This window comes from Mercenaria mercenaria, chromosome 9 (assembly GCF_021730395.1).
Source record: "Mercenaria mercenaria strain notata chromosome 9, MADL_Memer_1, whole genome shotgun sequence".
NCBI classification, from domain to species: domain Eukaryota; kingdom Metazoa; phylum Mollusca; class Bivalvia; order Venerida; family Veneridae; genus Mercenaria; species Mercenaria mercenaria.
The window spans coordinates 67,588,632-67,605,896 of NC_069369.1; the positions used below are offsets into that span (position 1 = coordinate 67,588,632).

Consider the following 17,265-nt stretch of genomic DNA (forward strand, 5'->3'; position numbering starts at 1 on the left):
AAGGGTATTCTATGACTGACTAATAAATAGTTTTTTTGACATTGCGTAACTTAGTTTTAACTTGAAATATACTTCATATAGACAGGCATTCTAACATATAGAAAATACGGTCTCAGGAGTTGTAAACAAGGTATTTCTATTATTTGACCTAGTAACCTAGTTTAAGACTTCAGAATACCGAGGTTTGAAACTGAACTAAATTTCATAGAGACAAACAACATTTCGGCAAAGATAATTGAAGATCAAGGGGAAATTTAACCTCAAGAATGAAGATTTCACCAAAGTGACCTAGTTTAAGATCTCAGGTAACCAATGTTTAAAGTTGAAATCTAAGAAACAAACATTCGAAGATCAGTTACAATATGCGACCTACACTTTGTTAACACGGGTTTTCTATGATTAACCTAGTGTCCCAGTTTTACACCTAAAAAGTCGTCATGTGTCAAACCTTACCTGGATTTCATATCACAAACATTTTAACAAAGTTTCATTTAGAGGAGGCAGACAATTTGGCGTGTAGAATGTTAACAATGTTTTCCTATTAATTGAGATAGTGTTTCTGACCCAACATGACCCAGTTACGAACACTTCCGAGCTGTTACTGAAGGTAACTTTTGGCTAAGTTTTGTTGAAATTGGACCTTAATTGTGACAGACCTATAGAGTGATAACAGTCAACATATGGGGTAACAATCTAACTGAGATAAACTCACTGCTACAAAAAGAACCATTAGAGCAAAAACAAAAACAAATAATTTTATTAATGGTGAATTAGTTCTTTCTAAAGAGGAAATTTCAAAAAACATCGAAAGTATTGATACATGGACTGATGCCTTCCACATCTTCATGTCAATTTATATTTTAAGACATCCGCAAGATTTGGGCAATCTTTTACAGTATGTTTCAAACATACGGCTTGCTGCTACGAAATTTGTCGGATGGGCCACGTATGACAGACAGTTTCGTTAAAAAAAAATCAGTCAATGAAACTTTGAGATGGGAGACAATTGATCCGGAATTATGGATGACTTGCATGCAACCTGTGCAATTGGTCGGTAATGCACAGGCGCTTCCTTTTTCTAAAAAATGTTACGCATTTAACAACGAACGTTTTTGTATAAATAAGTCTTGTTCATATATGCATAAATGTATACAATGCTTTGGTAACCATCCTGCCGTTTCATGTCACGGCAAAGCTGCTAAATTTCAGGGTCAACAATCAACTTATGCACCGGTTATAAGACCTAACAATATCCGTTTCAAATATTCCTTCAACTCCACGCAATCTCCAAGGTCCAGGTTTTCTACGAGCAACAGAAGGCACATGGGACCTAGGTTCTACGCCAATTAATTTGGTCAATTTAAAAAATCGATTGAATGATTATGAAAAACGCGATGCTTTGTTCATTTTAGACGGTTTTGAACATGGTTTCAAACTTCGTTATTCAGGCCCGAGGATGCCTGTATTTTCTTACGAATCAATCCTGTTGGTTTAGTACCCAAACGCACGGGCGGTTGGAGGCTCATTACCAACTTATCTTTTCCGGCTGGTTACAGTGTGAACGACTTTATTGCGCCTGAATTTAGGCATGTTAAATACGCATTGTTTGATCAAGCGGTTAACATGGTCCAGAGTATAGGAAAACCCGCATTTATTGCGAAAGCCGATATAAAATCAGCCTTCAACCTATGCCCTATTTGGCCGGGAGACTTAGACCTACTCGGAATTAAATCGGAACAAGGTTATTTGATTCATAAAACTTTGCCTTAAGGGTCTGGTTGTGCATGTTTCATCTTTGAAAAATTTGCCACCTTTTTAGATTGGCTTGTCAAAAAAGAATCTAAGTCAAATAATTTTACTCATTTATTAGATGACTTTTTATGGCAGATATTTCTCATCATAATTGTTTAGCTCTGTTAGGAAATTTTCAATCTGTGTGTCTGGAACTAGGCGTCCCTCTTTGTGGGGAAGAAGTCATTGGTCCCGTAAAAGTAATAACTTAAAAGCAAACCATTCGAATTCCCGAAGATAAGTTAGTCAAAGCCAAAACTGCTCTTGTACACCTTATGTCTAGTAAAAAAATCGTCCAAGAGACCTCCAGTCTATCTTTGGCTTGTTGAATTTTATATCTAGAGCTATTCCATCGGGTAGGGTTTTTCTTCGTAGGTTTTACGACGTTATGTCACAAACCAAAAAACCACACCATTTTATAAGAATTACTCGTGGTATGTATGATGACGCAATAGTATGGATGCGATTCCTTAACGATTTTAATGGTACTACCATGTTCAGTGAAACAGAATGGGTACAAGACAACCTTCTTGAGCTTTTACTGGTTCGCCAGGTCAAAGAGATTTAGGGTGCGGCTGCTACTTCGAAGGCAGATGGGCTGTCTTTTAATGGCCCAGCCAGTGGGACAATGAACTCTTACGCGATATAAATTATCTTGAACTTGTACTGATTGTTCTAGCCTTTTACATATGGGGGAATGAAATGACAAATAAAAAGATAATGCTCAGATCAGACAACGAGTCCTTAGTTCAAATTATCAATAAAAAAATCTTCAAAGAACAAACGTGTGATGCTTATACGACACCTTGTGATTCTTATTTTAGAAAACAATATTCAAATAAAAAGTAAGCATGTTCGTACAAAACAAAACACTATTGCTGATTCGATAAGTCGTTTTCAGTGGACAAGACTATTCCGGGAATTGCCACCACACGCATCAACACTGCCTTCCGACATACCACAGGAATTTCTCCATATCTTCAACCGGAAGTAGACGGGTTAATCAATGCATCACTTTCAGACAGTACACAGAAACATTATAAAGCTGGGATCGTGTCTTTTACGAACTTTTGTTCACTGTTCGGTTCTGCTCTATTGTGGCCGCCTACAGTCGAACAGATTACTGAATATATAGCATACGTGTCATTGCAACAATATGCACACTCGACGATAAGGGGCTATATTGCCGCAATTAGCTATGTCAATAAACTGAACAGCTTATTTGATAATACGAAACAGTTCACTGTGAGAAGCATGTTAGAAGGTTTACACAGAATTAATAATTCTAGAGATACTCGGCAACCGATAAAGCTGGCATACTTAAAAAGTTAATAAATTCTTTACCACATATATGCCGTTCTCAGTTTGAGTATATTCTCTTTGCAGCTGCTTTTTCTCTCGCGTACATCGCGTTATTGAGAATATGCGAATTTACATCTGTGAAAAGCACGGTAAAAGTTACGTTTTGGGCTATAACGACGTAACGATGGGCTCTAGCAAACTACGTCTGTTTTTCCCTCGATCAAAAAATGATCAAAGGGGCATAGGTGCTTTAATTGATATTGACATAGACGACAAAATAGATTTTGTTTCGACAATATACAATAGTATCTCAGATATCGCAGTAAACAAAATGGCCTATTATTTCGCCATTTTGATTGCTAGCTTCTCACATCCTTTCAATTTAATGCAGTTTTGAAAAAGGTTTTACATTTCATAGGCTTGGAAAATTGCAATATTAAATCACACTCATTTAGAATAGGTTGCGCATCTGACATGTACAAAAAAGAACATCTGTAAAAGAATAGAAAATGGCAAGTGTACTAACCTCGTTGTAACAACCCTGAAACTATTTTTTGAAATAACTGTAATAAGTTAAAATCTGAGGGGGTGCGCTTTAAACGTGGCTTTTCCTAGTGGAGTTTTATCTTTTCCTAACGTTTGTTGTATAACAAAACTGTAATAAAACTTTAAAACTGTAATGCTCTGTTTTGCTACCTCATGTGGCGTACTTGACAAACGTTTAAACACTGATGTTAGATAAGCGAGAAAATTTGACAGATTCAGCAAACGTCAAATAGTTTTATGCAAAGTTACATGCTATCTTCGCAAAAAGAACATTTTTTCCTTATAATACACACACTATTAGTATCCATTACTAGATATACAGTTTTATTTCTGCTTTTGAACACGGCACTTATTACGTGCTTAAAATTTTCCAGCTTAAAATTCACATCTGAAACACAAGCAAATCTTGTCTCCCCTTTGCTTGACCAACGTAAAGCCTGTTGGTTTTGTCACAAACGAGTACAGTTTGAGGGGCAAATCTTTCCTCTTCTGCAATAATTTGTTCCCACCTTCCTCGTTTTGATACCAATCGTAAACAACGATTTCCACAAACGTAAATATTTTCATTAACATCAGACACTATTCCATATGGACCACGCATATTGTCATCTATAAACTGAAAGGTTTTTATAACTATGCCGTCTAGACCAAGCAAGCATGCACTATGATTTACACTAGATGATAATAGTATTTTATCATCGACGATATGAGTCATGTGTGTTCGATAGTCAAATGAAGAAATGGTGCGTAGTAACTTTCCTTCAAGGGACCAAATCTCTAATCTCGACCTATCGCCGTCGAAAAAACATACCACCAGTGAACATCCAGATCTATAGTATCTGATCCCTGCCGGCATGCTGGTGTCTGAAAACTCAATAGACTTCCGATTACTGCGAGAAATGGTGTCTCCAACAGTAAAGAACTGCACTTCTCCAAACTCAGGAAAAGATACTGCTACTTCTGTTTCTGATAACCTTGCAACTCCCCATGCTTTAGACAAACATTGATAAGAGTCGATAACGTGTGAATCCGAAGTTAAGATCAGCCTTCCATTCAGGAAGTCTACTAGAAGCAATGAAACTGGACTTTCGGATAAAATGGCCGCATCAAATATTGAACATCCTGTCTCTTCTCCAGCTACATTTACCGTTTTCAGAAGCTTCAATTTCTTTGTACCAACATTTCCTTGTTGTTCCTCAACGTTTGCTTTACCCAGTGGCGGTAAAGGATATTTTGGTTCATAAGAAACTGCAAGACTTGGAAGATCAAAAAGTCTTGATATTTTTACATTAATATTTTTCACTTCTTCTTCTGCCCTTTGAATTGAAAGGAATTTTTCAGTTTCAGAACCAGAGGTCTGTTTCGTCATCAATGATTTTTTCTGAAATTGAAAAAATAACAACTGCATACTTGTACAAGAAAATTATTGAAAACTATGTATATTTAATGACATAATAGGACTCGACTCAACTCAACTCATATTCTATTAAAGTCTCATCCATGTGTACAATATTATATACAAATAAAACCATTTACATAACACAAAGCCACTCCTTCATATGAATTATGAGGCTGTAAAAATCACTACTAAAATTCTATTTACAGTCTACAAATATTGTATATAATATTTAGCCCATTAATCACCATGTGTATATTTTGGTTTTGTTTTGGCTATAATATCAAATAGTTATACAAACTAGCTAACATTTATGACTATTCCTAAAATTGTATTTCATTTAAAATCTTTTAAGCATGTTGCACAAAGTAAGAATATTCTGGTTCATATTAAGCTTATTTATAATTTTCAATTTTCGTGAGCCATTAGAAATTATTTGATAAAATATAAAATCAAACTACTATATATTGCAACTAGAGAGTCATTTCAACTTACAACCAAAAAATCATCATATTTTAAATTTCTCCTTAAACTTAAAATTACTTCTCAAAGATTCTAAAAACGAAGTTCACCAGTGAACACCGCATTTGTCAAAATTATCTCCTGAACAAATAGGATGTTTATAAATGTATTATGGTATCACAAACATTTGGGCCGTTCCATGAGAAAAACTGTAAAACTAGTGACAAAAAAACCCAAAAATTGAAATAACACAATATTCATGAAGAATATTCTTTTACCTTTCAAATCTGAATTAATTACCTTTATAATTTCAAGAGTTTTTTAGAAAGTCACCGAAGGCATTTTGAAACGTGACGTGAAGAACGTCATGAAAGCAGTTTGACATCACCGTGCATGATATGTATTTTTCAAGCCATTAAATACCGTATATTTTGGTTTCATCACGGACCTTTTACCTATAAACCTCTATATTTTCATAATGCATGGGTGCTTTGAAATTTTCGTTGCCATGATGACACAAATAACATTTATTAGTAAACTATTGTAGAATTTGAGTTGCATTAGATAACTGTATTGTTTCTAGTTTCTGCACGAACACAAGAAAAACAACGATTTTCCAGTATTTCTAACTGCTTATTATGCAATTATTATATCATGTCACTAATACAGGTTTTCTTATGGAATATTAAATACACACCTCTCTGATTATTTTTATTTGCTGTAGAAAAAAAATCATTCCTTCTTATATACTTTTAAATACATTCCCCTCTGAATTTCTATTATTTGCTATAGAAAATAATCCTCTTTGGTTTTAATTTGACATGTTAAAATAGTTCGATTGTCGCAGGAATAAATATATCCTCCTTGATTTTAATTTGACATGTTAAAATGGTTTGATTGTCGCAGGAATAAATTTGCTTTTATCCATACATTTTCTCTCACAATTTTCATTTAGATTTGTTAGATTGTTCTGGGTTTAACGCCGTTTTTCAACAGATTTTCATTTAGATATCACACAGAACAACTGGGTGTAATATTATCACAATTATAAAAGATATAGAACAGAACAGAACAGAACATATCTCAATTTTCTCAGAAACATATCTTTATGAATACAATTCATATAGATATAAAATTCATCTTACACATTACAAAAGAATGTTAACTTTAGCCTGCTGGCGGCAAGTGATTCTGCCTTTGCAACCAGTGCAGACCAAGATCAGCCTGCACATCCGTGCAGGCTGATCATGGTCGGCACTGTTCGCTATTCAGTCAATAATTTCCTTTGAATAATAGATGGTATTGCCCAAACTGAATGATATTCGAGTCAATTTTAAAAATCTAGCAGGCTTAGGGTTAAGCAAACCAAACGACAAAATATAACAATGTTCTGTGTGCAAGAATAAAAGTATGTTTGCTATTTCACAATTCATAATAATACCCTTTAAGATTAATACAGATATATACATTAAATATGGAGCTCCTTGAAGATAACCTTAATCTCAGTGTATACAGTACAAAACTAATGACCTAGTTAAAGGTAAAAGATAATGAAAATAAACAAATATGTATTCATTAGATATTAAAATGTAGTACATGTACAGTTTTCTACTGAAAATTATGACATCTTCAAATGTCACATTTTCTTTTGAAAAATATAACATAAAAAACAAACGAGCATATTATTATGTCATTATTTAAACAAAGTGACACTGGATCCTTCTCCCCATTCATCAGGTATTGTGTTAATGACTCCTCATCCAAGGTTTTCTCCTAGAAGCGGACTACTGTATGTGCGTGAAATTAGCCAGAGCAGCCAGAGTAGCCAGAGTTTAGCCAGAGAAGTGAGAACTCTGGTTACTAGGGCTAGCCAGAGTAGCCAGAGTTCAGCCAGAGAATTCATAACTCTGGTTACTCTGGCTGGCCAGAGTAGTCAGAGTTCAGTCATAACTCTGGTTACTCTGGCTGACCAGAGTAGCCAGAATTCAACCAGAGTAGGCAGAGTTTCTAGATTGTTAACATGTTCTGGCTACTCTGGTCAGCCAAAGTAGCCACAGTAGCCCGAGTCACCAGGATATCATTTGCTCTGGTTACTCTGGCTGTTTATAACAGAGTAGCCAGAGCTCAGCCAGAGTAGCCAGAGTTTTTAGGGTTTTAACATGTTCTGGCTACTCTGGTCAGCCAGAGTAGCCAGAGTAACCAGGTCCCGTGTTCGCAAAACATTTTCAGTCTTAGCTGAGTTTGATTATGAAACTTAATATGTCATTTCTATGTAATTAGCATATTTAACACTGAATTTCAAGTTGATAACTATTTTCAAGTGGTTAATTAAAGTAGTTCTGGTTACTCTGGCTGGCCAGAGTAGCCAGAGTTTCTAGGGTTTTAACATGTTCTGGCTACTCTGGTCAGCCAGAGTAGCCAGAGTAACCAGGTCCCGTGTTCGCAAAACATTTTAAGTCATAGCTGAATTCGATCTTGAAACTTAATATGTTATTTCTTTCTAAATAGCATGCTTAAAACTGAATTTCAAGTTAATTACTATTTTCAATTGGCTACTTATAGTAGCCATAGTAGTCAGAAGTCTGGTTACTCTGGCTGGCCAGAGTAGGCAGAGTTCAGCCAGAGTAGCAAGACTTTATTAGGATTTTAACATGTTCTGGCTATTCATACCAAAGCAGCGTAACATTAATGCTTGAAACTTAAATGGCAGGCACTAGAACATAGAAGAATTCATGCATCCCGAATAATGTTGTACAAATAATTAATCAAATCATTCAGTTTCAGTTTTAACATTGCATATGCGATGTTTTTGTGATTTTCCTACATATCTGCGATATGTCACATGTTTAATTGTTAAGCGCCCTTGAACTTATCTGTTATATTAAATGGGCGCTCAACAAATCTGGATTAATAATAATAATAATAATGATGATGATGATGATGATGATGATGATAATAATATAATAATGATAATAATCTCATATACTAAGTTTTTTCTGCAGTGGATGCAATATGGTGTTATAGTATTCTAATTGTGGGCGAACGTATGTTTTTAGGCAGTTTCTTTAATATTATTGTTATTACATTGTACATTATTGTTTTTATAAATCTGACAGTGTTACTAGCTTTTGAAGATGTAATTTCAATATGTGTTTCCAAGTTAAGACATCATAAATAGTAATCCCAAGATGTTTAAGCATTTCCTGTAGTTTTTAGTTCTTGAATAAGTAATTTAAATTTAAAAGATGATATTTTTTCTCTTTTTTTTTTTTGAGATTCCTATTACTTTGCATTTATCAGGATTGAATTCCATAGACCAATTACGTTCCAATTCTTCTAATTATGTCAAATCATCTTGAACTTTGTAAAAGTCTATTAACGAGTCTATGTTGAGGTATATGATAGTGTCATCAGCAAATAAGCGTATTCTACCTTTAACAGAGTCAGGAAGGTCAATGATAAAACAAAGAAAGAGACAAGGACCCAACACTGAACCTTGAGGAACCCCCTGATAGAACTGGTAAAGAGTGTGAGCCTTCAACTACTACAGATTGAGAACGGTTTCTAAGGAAAGATTGAATCCAGGATAGAGAGATTCTGTAGACACAAAGTTTCACGATTTTTTTTAGAGAAGGAGTTGATGATCGACCTTGTCGAAAGCTTTCGAGAAATCCATTACAATGAGACCTGTTTGTTTCACGATTGGAGATTGTCAAAAGTTTCTTGTGTAAAGGATAATAGTTGAGCCTCACAGCTATGTTTGGAACGGAAGCTATATTGGAAAGGTGTGAGAAGATTGTTGACTATTTTGGTTCTCTCAAGGTTGATGTTTTGTGTTTCATGTATCAAGTGATTCATAAAACGGACTTCTGCCAGAGTAGCCAGAGTTTCTAGGGCTTTAACATGTTGCGAAATGACCTTTTTTGTACCCTCAGGTTGTTTTTTTTTTAGTGTTTCATGTATTAAGTTATTCATCAAACGGACTTCAAAGAATTGTCTTACTTATCAGTTAGCAGTCCTATAACTGTTTAATCCAAACACAGTCAATATCGTTTCATACACGTACACAAGTAATACCGAGTTAATACAACATGGAATGTTGATTTCTGATGGCATAAGGTGACCACAATCAATTTTTGAATGGCATTTTGCGTTTTGATTGGCATGTCACAGGTACCAACCTTTTTCCAAGGGTTTAGATGAAATACCGTTATTAAGCCGCTTTAAGTGTATGTGTTCACATGTCAACATTTCGTCAACTTCCACAACTTTAAAATGCAAATTTCAGGAATTGGTTGCTGTTAACAAGTATGAAAAATTTATTCTCCAATTTCTTTATATTATGTCTTCAAGTTTATTTATTTGATACAAATTCAAGGCAAACACTGAAGTTAAATAAATACAAAACCAGAAGCCTTCAAATAAATATTTTTTATTTTTACACTCAAAGTTATATGGAATTCACTGCAATCGTTTATGATATCAGTATAAACAAGAGGACCCATATGGTCCTGAATAAGGTCCTGAATCGCTTACCTGGACCTTGTGGGTTATGACAGTCATAGTAAAAATTCACAAAATGGAATAAGTACTGAGTTCAGTCAAAGAGCCTGACTCGATCTGATAGACAAGGCAAAAGTTGATCACAAAACCTCACCTTGTCACACAGTGACACGAGCTAAAAAAATTCAAGTATAGTGTATGAGGGTCAATCAATATATAATGGTAACTATTAAATATCATTTAATCTGACTAAGTCTTACCTATCAATTTTGTTCAGTAGTGTAAATTGACTTTTCACCATTTTCACACTGTTATGTACGGCGTTCTAAACCGTGATGCACGATGGTACGATGATACACTTGATACATATAAAACACTAAAAAATCAAACCTGAGAGTACCAAAAGGGTCATTTCGCAATAGGTATTACAGTATTTTCTCTGGCTATTCTGGCTAGCCAGGGTAGCTAGAACCAATGGACATCTCGGAAATTCTGGCTGTTCTGGCTAGCCAAAGTAGCCAGAGCAATTGACATCCTGGTTACTCGGCTACTCTGGCTGAACTCTGGTTACTCTGGCTGGCCAGAGTAACCAGAATTCTGGCTACCAGAGTAACCACAGTTCTGGCTACACTGGCTAAACTCTGGCTACTCTGGCCAGCCATAGTGACCAGAGTTCTGGCTACTCTGGCTACTCTAAATAGCCACTTGAAAATAGTTATTAACTTGAAATTCAGTTTTAAACATGCTATTTAGATAGAAATGACATATGTGTCGCGCCATGAGAAAAACAAGATAGTGGGTTTGAGACCAGAATGGATCCAGACCAGCCTGCGCATCGCGCAGGCTGGTCAGGATCGGTGCTGTTCGCTAACAGTTTCTCCAAGTCCAGTACGCTTTAAAAGCAAACAGCATGGATCCTGACCAGACTGCGCGGATGCACAGGCTGGTCTGGATCCATGCTGGTCGCAAAGCCACTATGTTTGTTATCTCATGGCACGGCTCAATTATTAGATTTCATAATCAAATTCAGCTAAGACTGATAAACTTTTGAGAACTTGGGACCTGGTTACTCTGGCTACTCTTGCTGACCAGAGTAGCAAAAACATTTTAAAATCCTAGAAAATCTGGCTACTCTGGCCAGTCAAAGTAACCAGAGCAAATGAAATCCTGGTGACTCGGGCTACTCCGCATACTCTGGCTGACCAGAGTAGTCAGAACATGTTAAAATCCTAGAAACTCTTGCTACTATGGCTGAACTCTGGCTACTCTGGCTGAACTCTGTAACAGAGTAACAAGAGTTCTGGCTACTCCAGAGCGGCTACTCCAGAGTAACCAGAGTTCTGGCTACTCTGGCTACTCTAAATAGCCACTTGAAAATAGTAATTAACTTGAAATTCAGTTTAAACATGCTATTTAGATAGAAATGACATATTAAGTTTCATAATCAAACTCAGCTAAGACGGTAAATGTTTTGTGAACCAGGTTACTCTGGCTACTCTTAAAATCCTAGAAACTCTGGCTACTCTGGCCAGCCAGACTAACCAGAGCTAATAAAATCCAGGTGACTCGGGCTATTCTGGATACTATGGCCGACCAGAGTAGCCAGAACATTTTAACATCCTAGAAACTCTGGCTTTTCTTGCTGAACTCTGGCTACTCTCTGGCTGAACTCTGGCCACTCTGGCTAGCCAGAGTAACCAGAGTTCTGACTTCTCTGGCTTCTGGCTACTCTGGCTAAACTCTGGCTACTCTGGCTAAACTCTGGCTGAACTCTGGCTAATTTCACACACATGACTACTGTAACATATTAAAGTGGCATTATGCGCATCTTACTCCATATAGTGTGTTTTTGGTGAATGTTTTATAAGAGCAATTTTCGGTTACTGTGCATTTTAATGTGTTACGATAATGCCGCATAAGTATTTGAAGTTGATGCTTTAGAAATAAAGAAATCGGACTAATAAAATAATAGTTCTTTTCTTCAGTCTTCTGCTCAGTGATCTCTCTTACCAAATGTGTAGAGATTTCTGAAGTTGAAGGGAAGCAACTCCTGTGTGCAGTTTGACTTTTCTTAAAAAGACTGCCCCAGTCAAAAGAAGAAAGTCACATTTAGAAAGTTATTATTTCGTACTGGTAACAGGAAGAGTTAAGTATACTGGGTTAAAGGCTATAATTTCCTCCACCCTTTTTACATACACATCTATTTCATCTGAAGTTTTACTTAAAAATGCGCATAATTCCACTTTAAGCCTCTACACTACTGAGCAGATTGGTAAAACTAAATCGATGGTTATAAAGGTAGAACATGCCATTAGCAATCGACATTTGCAGTCTCGCTGACTGCAGGTCAGCTGACTGCTTGCCAAAAGTTTTAAAAGTTTAAAAAATGTCCAAGCACCAAAGTACAAAATCTGCATTAAATATCATTTTGAAGGAAAACAGGACATTCAATTTGCAGTCTTTTTTTAAGAATTCGCATCTAAAGCTGGAAACTATCAATTGCTACAAAATGCTACCGTATTAACTTTGGCCAGGCTTCCATGTTGCCTTAATTACTTTGTATTGTGCAAATTGATCTATTCTTAATATAAAACATCTTACATATATATGTTCAACCTAATCTGTAAAATAATATCAGTTCAGTTGAGGAATGTATGACATTTGCCTATATTTTGCGTCCAAATCAGTATTCACTGAACTATGCAGAATGCTATATTTAGCAAGCCCCATATTTTTCATAAAATCAGTGTAAGCTTGATTTTGTCCATACCGTAACACATGTCCAAACCGTAACGTATTAAAACCGTAAATTTACAATCTATTAGCTTTTAAAGCTAAAACTTACAATGATGACAAAAATGTCTCCAGACAAAATGTCGCAGACGATTATTTTTCGAACCACTCGTCCCAGACAAATTTCATACTGCTTACGTTATAATGATCATAATCGCAGTGAAAGTTTCTTATACTGACCATGTTTACATTACAGTTAACTTCTAACTGATTTCTAACTGATCTTAAAAAATGATGCGCGGCCAAAAAAAAAAAAAACACCACGATATAAGTGCTTATTTACAGCTAAAAATGACTAACCTGATAAAATCTCAGTTATTTCCCCTTGTTTTGGTGCCTTAAACTAAATTCTTATAGTAAATAAGATACTAAAGTTAATAATTCTTCATACAATGTTATGACGTAAGATCCATTAACAATATCTGCCATTTATAAGACTCTAGGCTTCTGTTGTTTTGACATATGCACGTGGGCCACAGATCAGCTCACGCAGAAAACCCACTTTCCGTTTTTCCTCGAAGGAAAAATATTGCAAAGCGAGGAATTTCTCCGAGTACTGCATAATTCTGACTCGGAGTACCGATAATTGCAGTTTTATAACATGATATGGATGCAACATAGGAATCAAACAGATTTAGTCTAATATTAACAGGTATTTCCATGCTTATAACCAGAACTTTTGTGCATAAGGTAGAAACGCTTTTGAAATAATGCAGAAAATTAACACTCTTCTTGCATTCTTAAAAATACCTAACTATTATATACACCAACTTTATCATCTTTCAGTGGCATGTATTCATTCCATCATAACCTTTGTGGAAATGAACATGTTGAAATAATTCAACCAATCTCTAAGCGAGTATCTTTATCTTGAATTCTAATTTCATTCAAAAAGCTCAATCAAACACTCAAAGCCCGGCTCAAGATATCGCAAATAACTAAAATTATAGTAATTTATTGTGAAATTTTGCATACCCAATATAAATGAAACTGAACATAAAATATTGAAAAAAAGTGTTACATTGTAAAGAAATTAACGATTATTACTAACAAACACTAACTTTATAGCAATTCAGGCCATGACAGACCGGAATATTTTAGTGTAAGGCAGACTGATATTGTCTTTTATACTAGTAAAATTTTAAAACTATTCAGACTGAACCAAACAAGTGGGCTCCACGTTAAGGATAGCAACTACCTACTGACCCCTAATCTAAATTGAATAAAAATATATATTTTGAATTGTAATTCAGAGGCCGTCAAGAGAACCATATATAAAATATATGGTGTACGAACTGGTTCAAAACTCTCAAAACGCATAATGCGATTACTGTGTATTGTCAATTGGTGCTTTCGAAAAATATGGGTAATATCAGCAAGATAAATGTACGTAATTATTTTTCAAATATTCTAATTTAATAGCTAATTACTTACATATTTATATATACTTACAGTTTTTAATTCTTGATCAGTTTCGAGCAACTCATTCTCTCGTTTTTTGCTTTCCTCGCGAAACCTCAAAATGCAATCACTAAAATGTTTTTCAGTCTCCTCAAAATATCTAATTACTTGTTCTCTCTGTGTATTTATGGCCGACAACGCTAGCTCGTGGTATTCCGCCGCAGATTGTACAGCGTCACGTTCTTGCTTGAGTTGATATTTAACCTTATCTTCAACATATTCTATTTTTTTTATGAGTAGCGTATTTGTAGCGTTGCATATTTCAGGAATGTAATCCACGTCCTCACACTCTTTGTGTCGTTTCAAAGCACACACGCTGCAGATAATGATATCGTGTGTTCTGCAGTAATATTTCAAATCCTCATTGCGATGATCATTACATTTTGTATTGAATTTTTTCTTTCTCTCAGGGACAGGTGGAGGAATTTCATCCTTTTCTGACTCGTATCCATCAATATCATCCACAAGAATATGATCTTTGCAAGGTTTGGGTTTGCGATGATATTTATAACACGTTTCACATAAATATTCTTTACAAGTTTTGCAATATCCGTAAGCCTGTTTTGTTACACCATCTTCCTGGCAGGGATGACACACGCGTTCCTGCGTAGTTTTGTCACCACTTCCTGTTCTACGTCCTGATACTTCCATATTTTATCCCATTTTTTCATATTCCAACTTCTTCATAGCTATGCCATGAAAGCAATTTAAGATTTGAGTAAATTCTTTAGAATTTATATTGTATTTGATTTGACCTTGACAAAAACAAACAGAATGTATACAATATGCGGCGCATTATCAGTGTTATCTGATAGTGCAAACGTGATATCTTGTGTTGGGTAAACAGTAATATACCCGTAGTATTTCGAAATAAATTTGTACACCATGACTACATTCAAGGTCGGAAAACATCACGTTTAAAATGAATTTGTCCTACAATAGTGTGTTTAAAATGAATAAATCCTATAATAGTCAGGCATTATCGTATAATTTAACAAAATATGAATGTTAATATGGTATAAGGCCAGTCAAATTTTTATGTTTTTGAAAATTCCAAATGAAACGAATATTTAATTGTACCTCCTTGGTAGGGCGAGTCAAGCTGTAAATACCTTACAAAAGATATACATCCATATTCCTTATTCTTTAAACGATTGAAACATCAACATTATATTTTCTATTTTCTGTTTGAAATGTCTGATTTTCCAACCCACGTACCTAACCCATTTAGAACCTGACAAATGGTATTTTTCTACCCAATCATTGTGCAGCGACAATGTCGTGCAAGCTGGTTATGTTTGCCTAATATAGGCTTTAAATGCATAGTGCAACATAACAATCTGTGAAATTGTCTCCAGGGAGTAATACTAAACCAATTAAATCAATCCACAGGTTTTAAATTTATGAAATTCAAATTTAAAATCATGAAGACAGACAGATTGTGAAGCTAAGTTAAATAAAATGGATTGAGAGTCAGGCTCAAATGTGAATGACGAAGATTAAGCATTTCAATAGAACGTACTTCAATTACCAAAATCCAGGTTAAGTAAACCCTGCCTTTCTTATTTTAGCGTTAAAAGAGAGAGGCTATATAGTGGGTGAAAATGTAAACAGACATGTATTTATCTCACGTCACGAATGATAAAGATTACACTCGTATTCTGTCATTTATATTGTATTTTGATGAGAAATAAAATGTTTCGATAAATAAGTTTTTATGAGAAACATGAACCTTTTAACTAGAGATGTAATTTCTGTACGTTTATACTGAAACTAAAAGGTATTTATTTACCTCAAATACAAATTCCATTTTAGTATTATTCTGTCCGTTTTACGAAGACTTATAACTGCTGATATAACTTAGGAGAAAAGTGTGCTAAGAGCAGTTTAACAAAACCTGTTTTAACCAGGTTTATACTTGACCAGTCCTAAAATAAAGTGATGTCCAACCATGACTTAGGATGGAATTAAATATGTGGTACACGTCCGTGTTTGCGCTGCTGTGGTTCGCGATGCAGGGAGACTGGGTTATTGGAGTGCATATATTTAGCATTCCTTGTTGTATATTAGATCAATATGCATCTTGCTTTAACCAGTTTCCTAAATACTCCCACCCTTTTATATTTTTATATTTTGCATATAATTAAAATGCTTGTTGGATTTTTGAAACCACTCGTGTGCCATACTTTCCACTATAGTTTATTTTTGTGGCGGGCATACATTCCGATGCAAGCCTCTCTGACTGCATTTGGGGTGTTTTGTGCTTTTGGGAAATCTAATCTTACCTTTTTATATAAGACACAAACTATAATATTTGACTGTGTATGTCATGTCTTTCCGAACACGCGGGGGAATGAGCGTTAGAGAAGTTTCTTTTCTTGCATACCAGACGGGGATTTCCGGTATTTTTACCGGTGCTGGAAAAATCCATCTTACACCCTGGGGTGTAAGATGACTCTCGTGCTTTAAATGACGTATTACGGACTACATATATGTAGAAGATTTATGTAGTAATTTATATTTTATTTAAAAAAAACGGAATAAAACTCCAATACCTTGACAGTTTCTCTTTGTTCCTGATAGTATATTTCTCGATTCAAAACACGTTATTTTATCAAAAATTCATAACGTTACGCTGCAACTGATAAAACAAAACCGGAATTAACATTGTTATTTGTCTTTGAAACGTCATGACGTCTTTCCTGTTTACGGACATTTGTTTCCCGCGCTTTGTTTAAATACGCTGCTGTAAGACAAAGTTCTAAAAAGAAAGCCGTTCGATTGATTTTATTTTTATTATTATTTCTTGATATCGCTATGCAAGAAAAAGATTCTGTCACTGGTTATAGGTGCAGATGGGAATATCCGGCTCTCGGGTAACTGTTTAGGCGGTAGCGAGGCTCCTGTTTAGGCGGTAACTCGGCAGGAGCCTCGTTACCGCCTAAACAGTTACCCTAGAGGCCGGAAATTCCCATCTGCACGATAACCAGTGAAAGAATCTTATAATCAGT

General features: G+C 35.3%; 2 protein-coding genes across 2 annotated transcripts in view; one reads left to right on the forward strand and one right to left on the reverse strand.

Annotated features, from left to right (window-relative positions):
• LOC123547331 (ADP-ribosylhydrolase ARH3-like) overlaps positions 1 to 17,265 on the forward strand; it is a 134,740-nt gene that overhangs the window by 69,340 nt on the left and 48,135 nt on the right. The gene's annotated exons all lie outside the window — the stretch shown is intronic.
• On the reverse strand, positions 1,851 to 15,083 carry LOC128559563 (uncharacterized). The gene is made up of 2 exons (XM_053551635.1): positions 14,246 to 15,083; positions 1,851 to 5,020 (listed from the first exon to the last, which is right to left on the reverse strand). Exons 1-2 carry the CDS (start codon positions 14,903 to 14,905, stop codon positions 4,022 to 4,024), a joined length of 1,659 nt encoding a protein of 552 aa, XP_053407610.1. The 5' UTR covers positions 14,906 to 15,083; the 3' UTR covers positions 1,851 to 4,021.

Coding starts and splice junctions, on each gene's coding strand:
- LOC128559563 (XM_053551635.1), bottom strand. CDS start 14,905: ATGGAAGTATCAGGACGTAGAACAGGAAGTGGTGACAAAACTACGCAG. Junction 5,021..14,245: donor CTGATCAAGAATTAAAAACT/GTAAGTATATAT, acceptor TTTCAATTTCAG/AAAAAATCATTGATGACGAA.